The 19,011-nt window shown below is 40.2% G+C and overlaps 2 protein-coding genes across 8 annotated transcripts in view; one reads left to right on the top strand and one right to left on the bottom strand.

Annotated features, from left to right (window-relative positions):
• Positions 1-2,209, bottom strand: part of eif4e1c (eukaryotic translation initiation factor 4E family member 1c) — a 78,070-nt gene extending 75,861 nt beyond the window's left edge. The window contains exons 1-2 of one of the 2 annotated variants that reach the window (XM_063071482.1): positions 2,139-2,209; positions 990-1,036 (exon numbers count right to left, since the gene is read on the bottom strand). In XM_063071482.1, coding sequence (XP_062927552.1) covers positions 990-998 — 9 coding nt within the window. In that variant the 5' untranslated portion in view covers positions 999-1,036; positions 2,139-2,209. Of the gene's footprint in view, positions 1-989; positions 1,037-1,953; positions 2,018-2,138 lie in introns of those variants that run through there. The other variant, XM_063071481.1, reaches the window with a different exon arrangement.
• Positions 2,210-2,273: 64 nt separating this feature from the next.
• The window catches only part of slc25a16 (solute carrier family 25 member 16), a 54,918-nt gene continuing 38,180 nt past the window's right edge, over positions 2,274-19,011 (top strand). Inside the window, exons 1-4 of one of the 6 annotated variants that reach the window (XM_063071472.1) lie at positions 2,274-2,387; positions 9,033-9,117; positions 10,515-10,628; positions 18,620-18,712. In XM_063071472.1, coding sequence (XP_062927542.1) covers positions 10,538-10,628; positions 18,620-18,712 — 184 coding nt within the window. In that variant the 5' untranslated portion in view covers positions 2,274-2,387; positions 9,033-9,117; positions 10,515-10,537. Of the gene's footprint in view, positions 2,452-9,032; positions 9,192-10,514; positions 10,629-18,619; positions 18,713-19,011 lie in introns of all 6 variants that reach the window. The other 5 variants (XM_063071473.1, XM_063071475.1, XM_063071474.1 and 2 more) reach the window with 5 other exon arrangements.

Below are 19,011 nucleotides of genomic sequence, written 5' to 3'. Positions count from 1 at the left end.
AGATGACACAAAGGTTGGTGGTGTTGTGGTTAGTGTGGAGATTTGTTGTAGGTTACAATGGGACCTACAGGATGTAGAGCTGGGTTGAGAAGTGGCAGATGCAGTTCAATCTAGAGAAGTGTGAAGGTCGAAACTTTGGAAGGTCGAAATTGAAAGTAGATACAAGTTTAATGGCAGGATCTTTAAAAGTGTGGAGGAACATATGGCTCACGTCCTCAAAGTAGCAGCACAAATTGATAAGGTGGTTAAGAAGGTTTGTTGGCCTTTATTAGTGAGGCAATTGAGCAGGAGCCTCAAGGTAATGTTGCAGCTCTATAAAATCTTGATTAGACCACACCTGGGGTACTGTGTTCAGTTCTGGTCGCCTCATTGCACCCACTGCAATTTGCCTATCTCCATGCTGGAGGAACTCAGCAAACTGTGCAAATGCAAATATAAATAAATGGCAATAAATGACAAGTATGAAATAACAAGATAGAGTCCTTAAAGTGAGACCTCTGGTTGTGGGAACACCAGAAATAGAATGAGTGTAGTTATCTCCTATCGTTCAAGAGCCTGATGGTTCAGGGTAGTAATTGTTCTTGAACCTGATGGTGCCAGTCCTGAGACACTTGTATCTTCTCCCTGATGGCAGCTGTGAGAAAAGAGCATGGCCTGGGTGATTAGGATCTTTGATGATGGATGCTGCTTTTCTATGGCAACGTGTCATGTAGGGGGCTTTACCCATGATGTACTGGGCTAAATCCACTACCTTTTGTGGGATTTTCCACTCAAAGGCATTAGTGTTCCCAGGCCATAACGCAGCCAGTCAGCACACTTTCCACCACACATCTATAGAAGTTTGTCAAGCTTTTTGATGACATGCTGAATCACTGCAGACTCCTGAAGAAGTAGAGGCACTGTTGTACTTTCTTTGCAATTATATTTACCTAATGGGTCCAGAACAAGTCCTCTGAGATAGTGACACCCAGGAATTTAACGTTACTTACCCTCTCCATCTCTGAGTGCTGCCTCAAGAACCTCTAGTTTCCCTCTCCTGAAATGAAAAGTTACTTGGTCTTATTGACATTGAGTGAGAGGTTGTTGTTATTACAACACTTAGCCAACTTTTCAATCTCCCTCCTGTATATTGATTCATCACCATCTTTGATACAGCCCACAACAGTGGGTGTCATCAGCAAACTTGTAAATGATGTGTACTTAGCCACACAGTCACGGTAAAGGAATAGAGCAGGGGACTAAGCACATGCCCGTGGTGCTCCTGTGCTGATGGAGATTATGAAGCAGATGTTTTTGCTAATCCAACTGACTGGGGTCTGCAAGTGAGGACATCTAGGATCCAATTGCACAAGAGGGAATGAGACCTGGATCTTGAAGTTTATTGCTTAGTTTTGATGGAGTGATGGTATTGAATGCTGAGCTGTAATCGATAAAGAGAATCCTGATCTTTGCTGTCCAGATGCTCCAGGGCAGATACATTAGGAATATTTAAGAGATTGTTAGTTAGGTCCATGGATGAAATAAGTAAGGGGTAGGTATTTGGGAGAAAAGGGTTACATTGATCTTGAAGTATGTTAAACAGTACAACATCGTGGCCGAAGGGCTGGTATGGTGCAGTAATGTTCTGTATTCACAACTAGATTCTTTGATCTCAGGGCTGCCACAGACCTCTATCCTCGAGGTTTTCAAAATCTCATCTTTCCTAACTCAGTTTACTAGATCAGCTAGTTCACTGGTTCTCTTTAAACAGCACCCAGTCTCGCCACTTCCAAATGTCTTCCTGAATCTTAGATAAACTGCAACTCAAAATTCCGTCAACAAAGTCAAGATCCCTCTCTTCCCTGTTTATTCATTTCCTAAATAAATGGCTTCTTAAAGGTTGATATAATATTGGCTTTTTCTACTTCCATCGGCAGTCAAGGCACTTACGCTTTGTATATATATAAATCTTACCTCGCATATATTTAAACTTTTCCCCTCCCACCTGAAGCCCTCTGGTTTCTGACATTTCCATTCTCGAGTTGTGAGGCACAGAATCAAGAGAGTATGCTCTTGCGTCAAAGATTGAAAAAAGTAAGTGATGAGAGCATTTGTCAGGACCGAAAGGTTTTGTGTGAAGACTTATTTCAGGTGAATACCGTTGAGCCGGTTACTGAAGAATGGACTCTTGTCTTTGCGTGAATACCGCCCGTCCGTCGCTTACGGGGTCCCGCCACCGACTGAAGGCGTTCAGTCAGCCCGCCTGCTGAAAGCCCGGTCATTTCCTCTGGTGATTGACGGGGTGTTGCGTCGGTGCGTGCGCAGTGGCCCGGATGTAACGCCTTTCTTTGACGGACGAGGCCGGCGCTGATCCCGAGGGGAGCGAGCGGAGGGCAGCGGGAACGCAAGTAAATGGCGACGGCGGGGGAGCGGCGCAAACCCGTGGCTGGAGACTGGGCTGCGCAGGGTAGGGTAGGCGGTGAAGGAAATGGACGAGTTTTATTCACCAGCTGTCCCCGCACGTACAGATGGTGGAGGGCATTGCAAGAGTTGTGGGGGGTTGGGGGTATTGGGGTAGCGGTGAGACGGCGTGCCAGTGACCCCAGGGTCGGTGAAGTGACCTTCCCGGAAGGGTGCAGGACAGTGGGTAGGGTGGCTGAAATCAAATGGTTTGTAGCCCATTCTCAATGACACCTATATAAAGTTTCTAGGGCTAAATATGCCTATAGCCTAGATTGAACTCAATTTTAGGTTTAATTTGTTTTTTGTGATTAACGTATGTAGGATTATCATTGTACACAGTCGTCATTTGCAGCAGCAGCTGCATATTTGTGCATCTCAATACTTTCAGGGCATTTATTGTAAATTTGCGTGGAGAGGTAGCCTACTGTGATTCGAAGAAATGGAGTGGAACTTGCTTCACTCTGGCTTTCTGTCTGATTGCGCCACCTTGGGGAAGACTGGCGCCGATAGGAGTGGTCACAAGCACTTCATATTCCTCAGGTGATCCTATGGGCTCCATAAGTCGTAGGAGCAGAATGAGGCCATTTGGCCCATCGGATGTGCCCCGCCATTTTATCTTTCTCCCCACCTTCCCCCCCCACCTTCCCCCCCACACTCCCCCTCCCACACTCCCCAACCTCCCCCCCACACTCCCCAACCTCCCCCCCACACTCCCCAACCTTCCCCTCCCCCACACTCCCTAACCTTCCCCTCCCCCACACTCCCTAACCTTCCCCCCACTGGTTTTGGCAGACCAGTGGAATGGCTGTTATGTCTCTTATGATCTTTTATACTTCTATCAGATCATCCATCAATTGCCTATGTTCCAGGGAATAAAGTTCTAGTCTATGCATCCTCTCCTTGTAACTCAGACCACCCCTCCTCCCCAAACCTAGGCAACATTCTACACTTCCTAGTTCTATAACTTTTGTATAGCATTGGTTATAATTATACACAGTATTCCCAAGTTTGGCCTTACCCACATCTTGTATATTAGCAATTGAATTTTCCCAATGCCCATACTACTGTTGACTTTTAATGGCAGTTGAAAGTCCAACTTAGAGGTGCATTACCACCACCAACTGGACTGGAATGTGTTTTAGAGAATTGGGAAATAAAACCCCTACTAGTTCTTTATCAAATGAAAACTAAATTACCCCAAAAGCCCTAGGGATTGTAAATGAAAGACAATATTGTGAATTAAATTAAAGTCACTTCCATAACTTTTAAATGAAAACTATCAACCACCAAAGATAGTTGTGCAGCCTGCATTTGCTTTCTTTCAACCTTGCAAGAATGTGTTCAACTATTTTGTCATTATGACAAAACTTACACACACCCAGAGTGATGTTTTACAGGAAGATAGAATGAATAATTAGTCATAGTATACTCAATTCTATATCGACAGCCCCATACTCATTGCCTTAATTGATGAAAGCCAGTGTGCCAAATGCCTTCACCACTACCTGAATCTGCTTTCAGTGAACTCTTCTTTGAACTCCAAGATCGCTCCCCAGGATCCGACATTCACTATACAAAGGTCATAGAATACAGTAGCACAGAAATGGGCCCTATGGCACAACTATTCTGTGCCAAACGATTATTCTGCCTAGTCTCATCCACCTGCACTGGGACTATATCCTTCCATACCCCTCCCATCCATGTACTTATCTAAACTTCACTTCTGCTCACACTCTCACCACCCTCCAAGTGAAGAATTTCCCTCTCATGTTCACCTTAAACATTTTACCTCTTACCCTTAACCCACAACCTCTAGTTCTAGTCTCATCCAACTTCAGTGGAAAAGGCCTGCTTGTGTTTAACCCTCATAATTTTGTATAGCACTATTAAATCTCCCCTCAATGTTATGCATTCCAGGGAATAACATCCTAAACTATTTAATCTTAGAACGCAGATCCTTAAGTCTCAGCAATATCCATGTAAATTTTCCCTGTGCTCCTTCAATCTTATTGATAATTATGTAGGTGACCAGACCTGCACACAATTCTCCAAAATTAGGATTCACCAATATCTTGTACAACTTCAACATAACAAAATGCAATACCTCATATTTAGATGTATTGAAAGCCACATGTTCTCATGCCTAGCTGATCCAAATTTTAGTATCATCTACAAACTTACAAACTTTTCTTGTACATTCACATTTAGTTGTTTATATAAATTAAATGAACAAAGGTCCCAGCACCAATTCCTGCTACACACCACTGGACACCAGACTGAAAAAGAACCCTCAACCATCACCTAATTAATCAATTATTAATCCAATTTCCTCTGTCCTTCTGGATCCCATGTTATTTAATTTTTGAGACCAGCATGCCATGAGGGACCTTGTAAAAGATCTTGCTTCAGTGAACATGCACTGCCTTGACTCTCACCTACCCTTAGTTACCTCCTTGAAGATCTCCAAGAAACATGATTTTCCACTCACAAATCCATGCCAATTGCCCCAAATCAGTCAAAACAAATGTCAATAAATTCTGTCCTCGTAATTTCGATAGAAGGAGAATCAATAGAAGCTTATACAATAATCAGAGGCATAATTAGGGTAGGCAGCCAGAATCTTTTTTCCAGGGTGGAATTGTCCAATACTGGAGATCATAGTGCATTTAAGATGAGAATGGGAAGGTTTAAGGGAGATGCAGATTTTTATTTTATAGAGTAGTTGCTGGAATGGGTTACTGGGTAATGTTGGGAGCAAATACAATTGTGTTCAAGAGGTTTTTAGATGATACTTTATTATGCAGGAAATGGAAATAGATCATGTGTAGGCAGGAGAGATTTAGCTGAATCTTGTAAACTAAATTTACAAAATTTGCTCTGGGCATCATGGGCCAAAAGACCTTTTTGCATGATACTCTTCTAACTCATGGAGCAGCAGTAGCCCCAAAGCATGTTATTGATCTAGCAGAAGTCATACTGTGTGGGTCTCTGCTTGCCTTTAACTAGAGAGAATTTGCATTTGAGAGAACAGGAATTAATCTTTGATGTTTTCTATTGCAACTGGCAGTGCATTTATTTCAATCGGGATCTGAATCCCAATCCTTTCTATGTACTTCATTTATTTGCCCATAACAAATGGACTTTGACTATTAATTCCATTTCCTAATACAAACCTTTGGTGTTGGTTATACAATAATGTTATTGCCACATCATATTTGACGGCCCAGTGTTTTTGCAATTCCTGATTATAGACTGATGGAATGTTTGCAACATCATAGGTTGCATTTGGCTTGTCATATCCGTGTTGTTCTAGTTCCACCTACCAGTCCTTTCTCAGAACCATTTGTAAAATTTTCCTCCTCATACGTTTATCCAGTTTCCTCTTGAAGACTATCCTCTACCACATCTGCAGACATTGCATAACAGAGTTCAATGAGTTGCTGTATAAAATGTTTCTTTTCAGTTGCTCTTAATTCTTTTCCCTTTTATTTTGTACTTCTACCCTTGACTGCCCTCAGAAAGTTTGCCCAACACATCTGCTTTGATAGTTAAAATCTTTTTCCCATGATAAGGGCATCCAAAACCGGAGGCCATAGGTTTAAGGCAAGAATAAAAAGTATTAAAGGGGATTTGAAAGGTGTGTTTTTCAAACAGAGATTTGTTTATATTTGTAATGTGTTAGAATCAGACAACACCATATCTATGTGTAAGAGGCATTTTGACCGTTACTTAAATAGGCTGGCAGACATCTGCCCTAATGTGGACAAATGAGATTAGTATACAGTAGATGGATGTACAGGTCAGCATGGTCATGGTGTTCTGAAGGCCCCATTCCTCTCCTGTGCAAGTATTAGCATCCCATTTTGTGTTGCCTTTCTGTTTCATCATTTGGGTTTGGTTATTTAGCTCCCGATGGAAATATGCCTCAACTGTAACTGAACTAGCACTTTCTTAAAGAAGTTTTGCCTGTTGATATTTGCTTCCAAATTACTTGGGTCAGATCATTTCTCATCCTGTTAAAATTTGGATTTGCTGTAATTACATAATTTTACTTTGGATTGCTTTTTAATGGTACTATCTGGTCTTAAGTTATTAGAATCAGTTTAATATCACTGGCATATGTTGTGAAGCTTGTTGTTTTGTGGCAGCAGCACATTGCAATACATTAAAAAAATCTATAAATTGCAGTATGAAATATATGTATGTATAAGCAAACACCTATATGTGTGTGTATACACATGCATGCTCTATGTATGTGTGCGTAAATATGTGCTTGTGTGTGTGTATATATATATATAAATTAAATAAGAGGTGCAAAAAAAGGGAAAAAAATAGTTAAGTAGTGTACATGGATTCATTGTCCATTCGGAAATCTGATGGTGGTAGGGAAGAAGCTGCAGCTAAAATATTGAGTGTGCGTCTTTAGGCTTCTATACCTCCTCCTTAATGGTAGGAATGAGAAAAGGGCATGTCTTGGGTGGTGAGAGTCCTTAATGGTGGATTCTGCCTTTTTGAGGCATTGCCTTTTGACAATATCCTTGATACTGGGGAGGCTAGGGTCTGATGGAGCTGGCTAAGTTTACAAATTTCTGCAGCTTTTTCTTATCCTGTGTAGTGACCCCTCCATACCAGATGCTGATGTAACCAATTAGAATGCTCTCCATAGTAGATCTGTAGAAATTTGAGTGTGTCTTGGGTGACGTATGTACTTGTATACTATAAAGTAGTGTAACCCTCAGGCTCGCCCAGCTCGCATGCGTCTAGGGGAATCAGCCTTCGGCCCTGCCAAACTGGGTAATCACGTTTGTTTGGATGCTGTGTAATGTATCCCCAGTTACAAACCCACAACGCAAAATATCAGACAGTACACCATATGCAATTAAATGATAGACTTTATGAATCATAATCTGAATATAGGGTTAGTAATGAAAATAAACTAAATTAAAAAAGGGCCCAAGTCAAAGTCAGAATTACTTTGGAGCTCATTCAGTAGTCATTCTTCCACTGTCGATCTCCTCCGAACGTTGCCGACCTTCGGACCCTCAGATCCCAGTCCACTCCATCCGGTGGTCTACCAGCTCTCTCCACATGCGTCTTCCCTCTTCATCTCTCCTCGACAAAAGACCGCGAAAAATCCAGCTCCCAGACACACAAGAAAACACAACATTTCTCCCATTGGATAGCCACTGAATTCCAAAGTCCGGTTATCTCTAGTCATAACCCAAACATTGCTTCTACAGAGAAACCATTACCTTAACAGTGGAACATTACATAGAAGCCATTACATTAGCAGTGAAACCTTACAACATGTTACAGTAGTAATCTAAAGAATTTCACATCAACATCAGTAAACAACATTTAGCACTAAGCCATGTATCAAAGATACAAAGTTTTGTCAGTTAGTTCTTTAGAACTCAAGTAAATGAGGACCGAAGCATTGATTAGGGCAGTGAAAGTAGAATAAAGCAATAGTCTGGCAAAGAACATAAAAGCATAGGGGAAATTGCGTCAAACTAATATGGTTCCTTGTGACTGAAGTAATTATGCCAAGTAATAAGGACAGCGAAATTAATATTTTTATATTGGTCTTCATGGAAGAAGCACAAAAGTCAAGAGCTACAGGTTCAAAGTGAATGACAAACTCAAAGACATTAGTATTATTAGAAAAGTTACTACTGGAGAAATTAATGGGACACAGAGACGATACCTTCCCAGACCTCATGATCTGTATTACAGGCCGACCTTCACTAATCCGGCACCATTGGGACCTGAGGAGTGCCGGATTAGTGAAAATGCAGAATTACAGAAGGATCACATTAAGCATAATCAGTGCCGGATTATCGAAGGAACCGGATTATAAATAGTCGGATTAGTGAAGGTCGACCTGTATAAGGTTTTAAATAAATGGCTGGAGGAAATAGTGAATCCACTAGGGTAGATGGTTAAACTCTTTCTCCCCATGAAAGGTTTAACATGAGACAAAGTAGATTTTAGGAGATCTAAGCAAAATTTTATTTCATGCAGGAAATGTTTGATATCTGGAAGGTTCTGCTAGAGGAGGTGGTGGAATTGGATATTATCACCAAGTTAAAGTGGCAACCTGACCAACACTTAAATGGGCGGTGCATTGAAGGATATAGATAAAATGCAGCAGAATACGATTGAAATAAATGGGCTGAAAGTTTAACGTGGAAGTGGTGAGCTGAAGGGTCTGTTTCTGTGTTCTGCTTCTTCTGACTCCCATCACCACAAGCCAGTCATTGGACAATTCACTGCAATCCATGAAATGCTGAGACATTGGTTACAATGATAATTTTGAGTCCATAAAATGTTCCAACTGCAGAACTGAAACCTTTAGTCCAAAACTATCATTGTTTCCAGTCAAGCTGTTCCTGTATAATTCGAAAACTGGTATCTCCAATTATGTGCAAAATTGCTTCAGTATCTAGCATTAATTTAAAAAAGACCTATCTAATTGATCATATTACTGCTCACTCACTTTCTTCTCAACCAGAAAAGTGATGAAAGGTGATGTTGACAGTGCAATCAAGTAGGTGGTTCTTATTCATTATTTATAAAATCCATTGCAGTTCTTCACCGAAGTGCCTTCCCAACCCATGACCTCAACATCCAGAAGGACGAAGGCTTCACCAAAAGCCATGTTGGGTTTCAGAGGTGAGATGGAAGTTACTGCATTTGAGATCTAAGCGGAACTTGATTGAATGTGCCTTCAAAGAGACCCAGTAAAGGTCAGCACAATGGGGAAAATACTAGTGGTTGGAGTTAGGTTATTCCAGCCCCAGAATTACACTGCAGAGGTTTGTGGGGCTACGCAGACTGTACTGTTGCGTCTTATCAGTGACCTTCTTTGCATCCTGAAGGCCAGCTATGGAGATGTTTGCTGATGATTTCAAAAAGTTAATTTCCGCTTGCAACTCCTTAGCAAATGAAATAGTTTTTTTTATTTCTGCGTGTAATGTGACCTAGACGGTATTCAGGCATAAGCTAATAATTGGCAGTTATCATTTCCATTGGTGCTACAGTACTGAGAGTCAACCCATGTGCCACAACATTTATTGGCATTACTATTGCCAAATTGTTTTCTGTCAGTATCTGGGGGCGGGGTGGGGGGAAATCATCATTGTCTAGCTACATGAATACTATGGCTACAAGAGCAGTTCAGGAGCTGGATATCCTGTTGAGAGTGACTTGTACCCTAAGATCTTGAAGCCATCCCATTATTTACAAGACACAGTAGAGAGGAGTTGTGGAATATTCTCAGTATGAATGCAGTTCCAACATCTCTCAAGAATTTCAGTACCATCCAGACCAAAGCAATATGCTTGATTGTACCCATCAGTCACACCGAACACTTATTCTGGCATCAGAACTTGTGCATGTCTGTCGGTGGCTGCAGGGTACATCATTTTTAAAACACAGCACTGACACTCATCAAGGATCCTCTGAAACATTTCCCAAGACCATGACGTTCACCATCAAATAGGTTATAAGTGTCAGGCACACACAAATCCTACCTAAACATCCCCCTTCGAATAGTATACTACAGAAGTTTATTGCTGTTCCTTCTTTGCTGGATTTAAGTCCTGGAATTCCTTTCTTAAAATTACTGTTGATATCTTTACCATAAGGATATTGGAAGTTCAAGGTTGGAGCATACCAACATCTTTAAAGGATAGGCAAGAAATGCTGGCCTTCTCCTTGATCTTGGAAAATGAATAAATAAATAAAATTCTCATTGTGTTGAAATGAGAGCAGAAATATGAAGAAACAATGGTGACATTTTGTATGGTATCTATTAAACAAATTTTGCTTAACCGGCATTGTCTGTAAGGAGTTTGTATGTTCTCCCTGTGGCCGTGTGGGTTTGGGTTTCCTCCACAGTCCAAGGATGTACCAGTTAGTGGGCTAATTGGTCATTATAAATTGTCATGTGATTAGGCTATTGTTAAATAGGTGGTTTGCTGGGCTGTATGGCTCATTGAGTCAGATGGGCTTGTTCTGCGCTGTACCTCTAAATGAACTAAAACTTCTTTTCTCGTTTTGCACTGCAGTTTAAACGTCTGAAACACGAGTCATGACAACTGAATCATCCATTCCTGGCAAAACCAAGACTCATGTTCCTGCTCATCAAAACTATTTCTGGCTCCGCTCTTTCATAGCAGGAGGTAACTATAATTCTGAATAAATGGTTTATGGTTTTAGAAGTATTTTAGCAATAGAGGTCACTCAGCCGTTGACCTCCTCCAGTAAAATATTCACCCATCATCGTTCTATTTCCTTTCAAATCCTCACAACAAAAATCAGTTGACATTGTTCCTTAAAACAATGGCTGTAAGGTTTTGAAAGACAAATTTCTCTTCACTGTTGCAATTCATGTGGGAAGAATTCTTATTTTTGGATTCTTCCACTGAAGGAGATGACTATATTTAAAATATTGAAAGAATTCAATAGGATAAACGCCTTTCAACATTGCAATCCCAATATCCTGGTCTCTCTGAACCCTGATAAGGTAAATTATCATAATTTGAGGAAGGTCCAAACTGTTCTTGAGCAGTGTCAGAAGTGAAATGCTTTTCCAGATTGAATGTGGCTGTAGTAATATATTTTGATTTTAGTGTTCCGGCTTTCTTTTGATATATGCCAAAACTCTCAGTGATATTTTTATTAATATTTAGTTATTTGAACCCTTGACATCCAGATCTCTTTAGTCCGCCATTGATATTCTTAATATTATGAAAATCTTTGATTTATCTTGCTGTGACTTAGTCTATGCAGGAGATGTGGGAATTTTCTGGTTAATTTAAAGTGAAAGTAGAGCAAAGGAAAGGTAATCAGAGATGCGAGCTGGTATTAGTTTGGAAGAGTTGCAGGAATTGTGATGCATCTGGAAGATGGCGTAAAATAGGATTAAACAGAAATGGACTGGAGAGAGATGTAGCAAAAATGCATCAGGCAGAGCAGATGTGAGTGGATGAATGTGATTAGAAAATATGCTTTACTTCAACTGTATGGGGAGGTTGGCAGAAGTTCAAGAGGGCAAAAGGGAAGTGGCATTCTGTAGTTAGGGGAGAATGCAGATGTTTCTTTTGTCATATTGCAGGATAATACAGTCTCCATGGTGCCAGAGTCAAAGATATCCTTAGTATTTGAATCTAACTCTGGAGGAGGGAGGTAAACGGTCTGATGAATGGAGTGCAGGCACATTTTGGAGAGTTGGAAATGAGATCAGGAAACAAGATCTCAGAAGTAGAAATCTCTGGTTTACTCCCAATACCAATGAGCATAAAAATGAGAAGATAGGGTAGGCGAGTCGGATGTGGTAACAGAGGTTGTGCTGGCTTTAGATTCTTGGGCCATTGAGATCAGTTTGTGAAAAACAGGAACTTTACACGCCAACCTAATTACAGTATACTTGCCAGGACCAAAGTTGGTAGATTTGTTAATAATGTTATGGGTAATTTTAAACTAGTTCAGCGGGGGAATGGCAGGTGGGGTATAAACTAGAAAGGGGCAAAATAGATCTGTAAATATATAGCAGAAAACTAGTGAAAAAAGTTTTTGTAATGGTGTTAATGAGGTTGGATAACAGACAAAAAGGAAAAAAAAATGTGTGGTATAATTGGAAATGTAGCATAAAAGGTATGAGTGAAATTTAAGTATGTTAAATTATCTGTAGCTACATATGCTGATTAAAGTTCTTAAGTTGAGTTGTATTTTACAAGAGGATGTGCTAGTGGTCTTAGCTTATAAAGGTAGATAAATCCTAGGGCCTGACCAATTACCCCATTGTGCAAACTTTTTTCACTAGCTTTCTGCTTCACATTTATGGATCTACTTTGTTCCTTATTGGGATATAGTGGGAAAGTAGGAAAGAAATTGCTGAGGTCTGGAGGGTAGCTGATGTTTGTGCCTTTAATTAAGAAGGACAGAAAGGACAAGCCAGGGAATCACAGGCCGTTGAGCCTAGCATCATTGATGGGACAGTTACTGGAGGAAATTCAGAGACAGAATTAACTGCACTTGGAAATGCAAGGTTTGATTAGGGATAGTCAGAATGGTTTTGTATATGGGAAATCATGTCTCATGAATTGAGTTTTTTGAAGAGTTACCAAGAGGATTGCTAAATGCTGGGTGATAGATGTCACCTACGTGGATTTTAGTAAGTTTGACAAAGTCATGCAAGATCAGCTGGTCTGGAAGGTTAACTTGCATGGAATCTAAGGTGAGGTAGCAAACTCAAATCAAATGTGTCTTAAATTGAGTTTTTTTAGATTGGGGGTCAGAAATCATTGCTGGTCCTACTGTTTTATATCACCTTTGTTAATTATTTTGATAAAATATAGTTGACATGGTTACTGAGTTTACAGATGACACTAAAACTAGTGGTATAATGCACAACAAAGAAGGGTATCTAAGATCACAACATGCTTTAGATCACCTAGGAAAATGGGCAAAAGGATGGCAGATGAAATTTAACTAGGCCAAGTGTTAAAGTAAAGCATTTTGTGAAGTTCAAAGTTCAACTGAGGCAGAACTTGCACAATGGAGTGACAGGGTCCTGGAGAGTTGTAGAATAGAGAGACTTAGAGGTACCTTCAGTCTAGAAATGTGTAGTTCCTAAAAGTGGCGACACAGGAAGACAGGGTGGTGAAGAAGGCACTATGTGTACCCGCCTTCACCAGTCAAGGCATTTGAGTGCAAGGGTTGGGACATCATGTTGGAACTGTATGGAAAATTGGTGGGAAGACCACCCTTGGATTATTGTGTGCAGTGCTGGTTGCCTAGCTATAAATGAAATCTTTCTGCTTGATAGGATGCAGAAATGATTGACAGAAATTAATCAGTACTGAAAGGTTTGAGTTGTAAGGAGAGACTGGATATGTTGGGGCTTATTTCTCTAAAATGTAGGAGCCTAGGGATGTGTTGACTGACTGCGAAGATCTAAACTCCGATGAAGACCTAAAGCCCTATCGGACATAAACAGCCCCAAATACCCTCACTAAAGGATGTTGTACTGTAACTACCCAATTTTCAAAGACTAGTTCAGTTCCATTTATTCTCCACAGCAGGTTTAGCTGCCAGTGCCCACTATTTGAGCAGTGGGTTCCTCCTCCCTACCAAGGAGAAGATACTTCCAGCTAACAAAGTAGTTTAAAAATAGTTCATTTATTTTCAGTGATACATGTTTAAATCTGAACAACATTCTAAAAACATATTTAAAACTCAGAGGATTTCTGTCTTCAACATTTTTGAATTAGAAACCATTTCTAAAACACAGTTACAATTCCTATAAACTAAAAAGAGACATACCAATGATGCAGATGAATGAGTCACCCGTTACAGGGGAATGATTCTAGTTCACCCATATTTCTTCCTTTCTTCTTGATTTTTCTTATCCCATTCTTAAGCCTGGACTGTTCTCTACATTATACAGTTTCTTTGCCTCTTGGGCGACTTCAGACATGTATATGATATTTCCTCAGATACAAACGGTGTAAAACCCCCTTGGAGATAGAGTTCCCAGCATGCCACAATTAATGCTGTACAACTGACTTCTCTGAGTACATAAAACTCCCAGCATTAATAGATCAGTTATTGATATGCTAAGTGATTTATCCTCATTTGGTCTCTAAGCTTCTTTGAATTAAGCAATTTAGCCAGCATTGTCTCCTTGAAGCAGCTAAATTAGATAACCTGTTGTCTTATACTGTACCTCTTGAGCAGCAATAATCCAGGCACAATGACCAACACCCTACTTTCTACTGACAGTGCGTCTGCTATGTACATAGCTTGTTTGCAAAGCTGCTCTATAAACAGTGCTTTGTTTTAACTTCATACTGATTGCTCTTTGCCATTTATATTTAAAGAACTGAAGACTGGCTTCTGTTTATAACCAGAAGCTAAACAAAGCAGATAGTTGGAAGTTTAACTTGCACTTATCTTACAAGTGGTAGCTTCTGTGTTTAGAAAGCTGAACTTGGCGAAACATGAGGTCCCCTGGCCCAGCAAGTAAATATCCATCACAAGAAGCGAAAATAATGAGTTAGGGTAAATGGTTCCAGGATATTGGAAACTAAAACTGTCGGGCCCAGATTTATAGTGAGGAGGTAACCTTTTCACAGAAAGGATTGTAGGTATATGGAATGGGCTGCCAGAGGAGATGATAGGGTTGGGTGCAATTACTGTGTTTAAAAGGCATTTGAGCAGGAGCAAATTATCAGATAGGAGACTTGGATGGATATGGGCCATATCCGTGTAAACTTGGGCAAATGGGATTAGATTGGGTAGGCACCTTGGTTAGCTTGGATAAACTAGATTGCACACCCTGTTTGCACGTTAAGACCATAAGACATAGGACCAGAATTAAACCATTTGTCCCATCAAGCCTGCTTTGCTATTCCATTATAGCTGATTTATCCATCTCAAGCCTACTCAACTGCTTTTTACCAGTAACCTTTAATGTCTTGACTGATCAAGAACGTATAAACCTCTGCTGTAAATATACTCAATGACTTGGCTTCCAAAACTGTCTGTGGCAATGAATTCCACAGATTCACTATCCTTTGGCTAAAGAAATTCCTTCTCATCTCTGATCTAGATGGGTGTTCCATTATTCTGTGGCTGTGCCTTCTGGTCCTAGACTCATCCACCATAGGAAACATCCTCCCCACATCCACTCTATCCAGACCTTTCAATATTCAATAAGTTTCAATGAGATTCCCCTTCATTCTTCTAAAACTCTGGCAAGCAGAAGCCCAGAGCCATAAAACGCTCCTCATATGTTAACCCTTTCATTCTCGTAAACCTCCTGGATCCATTATAATTTCAGCACATTGTTTCTTAGATAATGGGCCTAGTACTGCTCACAATACTCCCAAGTGTGGTCTGACCAATGCCTTATAAAACCTCAGCATTACATTCTTGATCTTGTATTCTAGTCCCCTCAAACTGAATGCTAACATTGCACTTTCCTTCCTTACCAATGACTCAACCTTCATGTTAACCTTTAGGAAATTGTGCACAAGGACTCCCAAGTCCTTTGCACCATAGATTTTGAATTTTCTCCCTGCTTTAAAAAGTCTGTGCCTTATTCCTTTTACCAAAGTGCATGACCATACACTTTCGTTCACTATATTCAACCTGCTACTTCTTTGCCCATTCTTCCAATCTGCAGTCCTGCAGAATCCCTTGCCCCCTCCACTATCTTTGCATTGTCCATAAACCTGGCCATCAAATTCATCATCCACATAATTGACATGTATTGTAAAAACAAGTGGTCCCAACACCGAACCCTATGGAAAACCACTAGTCCCCAGCAGCCAACTAGAAACAGCTCCCTCTTATTCCCATTCTTTGCCTCCTGCCAGTTAGCCAATCTTCTATCCATGTTAATATCTTTCCTATAATATTATGGGTTCTTATCTTGTTAGCAACTTCATGTACAACAACTTGTCAAAGGCCTTCTGAAAATCCAAGTAAGTAACATCTACTGACTCTCCTTTGTCTATATTGCCTGTTATTTCCTCAAAGAATTCCAATAAAATTTATCAGGCAAGATTTCCCCTTGAGGAAACCATGCTGGCTTCGGCCCATTTTATCACGTGTTTCTAAGTATCCCAGAACTTTATCTTTAATAATGGACACTTAACATCTTCCCAACCACTGAAGTCAGGTTAATTGGCCTATAATTTCCTTTCTTCTACCTCACTCCCTTCTTAAAGAGTGCAGTGATATTTGCAATTTTCCAGTCCTCCAAATCTATATTAGAATCTAACAGTTCTTGTAAGATCATTACTAGTGCCTCTACAATTTCTTCAGCTACCTCTTTCAAAACCCTGATAGTCCATCAAGTCTGCAGGTGACTTATCTACCTTCAGACGTGCCGGTTTCCCAAGCATTTTCTCTTTAGTAATAGCAATCACACTCATTCTGTCCCCTGACACTCTCAAATTTCTGGTATACTGCTAGTGTCTTCCACAATAAAGACTGGTGCAAATAATTTATTTATCTGTCGTTTCTTTGTTCCCCATTACTACCTCTCCAGCATAATTTCCCAGCTGTCCTATATCCACTCTCACCTCCTTTCTTGTACATTCAGACCCTCGCATAGCACTGGTTTGTTATAATACGGTTATTCAATTCTTCATTGAAATTTTTTTAAATGACAAAAATTCATTCTAAACAACACTTAAACCTTCTCAAGAGCGGCCACCATTACAGTAAACATTCGATCAGCCAATGAATGCTTTACATAGGCTCTGAGCTACTCACAGCCAAGAACATATCGTCACGCTCTGCCTGCCCCGTGTGTGTAAACCTTCTTGCTCCCTCGCCAATTTATTCCATTTTATCCCCACTCTTCTTCTTTGAGGATAAAGCACATGAAATGCCGAATGGGATAGATATAGAAAAGGAGTATTATGACTTTTAGCATCTTTGCTAATGGATACCAGGCATAATTGCAATGTATCTCAGGCTATTAAGGGAGGAAATTTCAGAAACCCGTATTATTTTTTTCCAATGCTAGCAAGAGAAATGCTGAAGGTTGAAAGATTATTAATGTATTATTGCTTAATTACTTTTAAACAATTGCAGTTCAACATCAGGCATTGGCAGGTTCTGAGGGACAATGCGAAGCTTAAATTTAAAATGAACCAATTATTCAAGGACAGTCAAAATAGATGTGTTTGGCAAATAACTAAATTGCTACTGAGAAAGTATGCTGGGTGTAGACTACATGGATTTCAGCAAGTGTTGCGGGCTCATCAGAAAATATTTTATATTCTCAATTTTTGATATTTATCTCATTTGACTTGCTCATTTTCCCTTCTAATTCCTTCTGGTGTAAATACTTTATCCAGCTAAAGAGCCGTAATGCTCCTCATCAATGTGTCAAATGAGATCCTCTAAGTGTGGTAACCGTCACTTGACTTCCCTCAGTTTTTGGCATGTTGGTCCTACCATCCTTTCCCAGTTTAAAGTTATAGAAAAGTACGGCACATCTAGTCTTTGCTGAACCATTTAAACTGCGTACTCCTATCAACTTGCACTGGGCCCTCCATACCCTTATCATCCATGTAACTGTCCAAACTTCGCTTAAATGAGCTTGCATATACCACTATTGCTGCCAGCTTGTTCCACACTCTCATGGCCCTCTGAGTGATGAAGTGTCCCCTTGTGTTCCCCTTAAACTTTTTACCTTTCACCTTTAACCCATGACCTCTAGTTATAGTGCTACTCAACCTCTGTGGAAAAAGCTTGCTCGTATTTACCCTATCTATACCCCTCATAACTTTGTATACCTCTCTCAAATCTCCTCAACGTTCTACATTCCATGAAATAAAGTCCTAACCTATTCAATCTTTCTGTATAGCTCAGGTCTTCCAGACCAGCAACTTCCTTGTAAATTTTCTCTGTACTCTTTCAATCTTATTTACATCTTTCCTGTGGATAGGTGGCCAAAGCTGCACACAATACTCCAAATTAGGCCTCACCAATGTCTTATACAACTTCAACATAACATCCCATCTACTGTACTCAGTATTTTGATTTATGAAGGCCAATGTGCCAAAAGCACTCTTTATGACCCTATCTATCTGTGACGCCACTTTCAATAAATTATGGACCTGTATTCCGAGATCCCTCTGTTCTACCGCACTTCTCAATGCCATTTTCTGGCAGTGGGGTGGAAATACCCTTTCCGGTTGCTACCTGTGAATCCTTTGAAATGAGTTGTCTGCAATTGCACTGATAAACCTCGACATCTCCATGAATCGTTTATTTCTCATTAATATAATATCATCACCTGAAGGGACTGTCTGCTTCCATGTGTATTATGATCATACCCTGTTCTGCCTTGCCTCTTGACCTTGTCTCTAAGTTGTCTTATTGATTTCCCAAGTTTATTGATTTGAGCCATGGGGGAAGTTTGCTGCTGCTTTGCATTTTGGGCATTGAGACTTGGTGGACCGGAAGGTCCTGTTGTGCACTGTACCTCAAAAAACAAAACTTAGCAAGTGGGCCTTTAACCTGCACAACTGAACTAGGCATTGGTTAGTTTTAGTGCTATTGCCAACAAACCTCTTATGTGCATGTTTTACATACCTTTGCAAATTGCATGTAGATATTTAATATTTTTGTTGTTTTTTTTGCATAGGTGTTGCAGGATGCTGTGCAAAGACAACAATCGCCCCATTGGACAGGGTGAAGATTTTACTACAGGCGCACAATCCTCACTATAATCACCTTGGTAATTAATTTTAATAATGTGTTCCATCTGCTTGTTAGAACGTGTAATATTGCAGTCTGGAGTAATATCACTCAGATGCCACTGATGCTTGAGTTTAAAAATTGTGAAGATGTAGTGTGCTTTACATTCTGGTGGACTTTCTCTAAATGGGCACTTGCAACTTTAATACTTGAAGGCAATTATGAGCTCTTCACCTGGGGAAGATCCAAATCTGTTATCATGTGCTGTGTTGTATAATGTGAACTCCTCCCCATCCATGATCATGATTGTTCTTGGCAATTTTTAAAAATATAGAAGTA

Source organism: Mobula hypostoma, chromosome 19 (genome assembly GCF_963921235.1).
Source record: "Mobula hypostoma chromosome 19, sMobHyp1.1, whole genome shotgun sequence".
Taxonomy (NCBI): domain Eukaryota; kingdom Metazoa; phylum Chordata; class Chondrichthyes; order Myliobatiformes; family Myliobatidae; genus Mobula; species Mobula hypostoma.
This window is presented reverse-complemented; position numbering and strand designations above follow the sequence as displayed.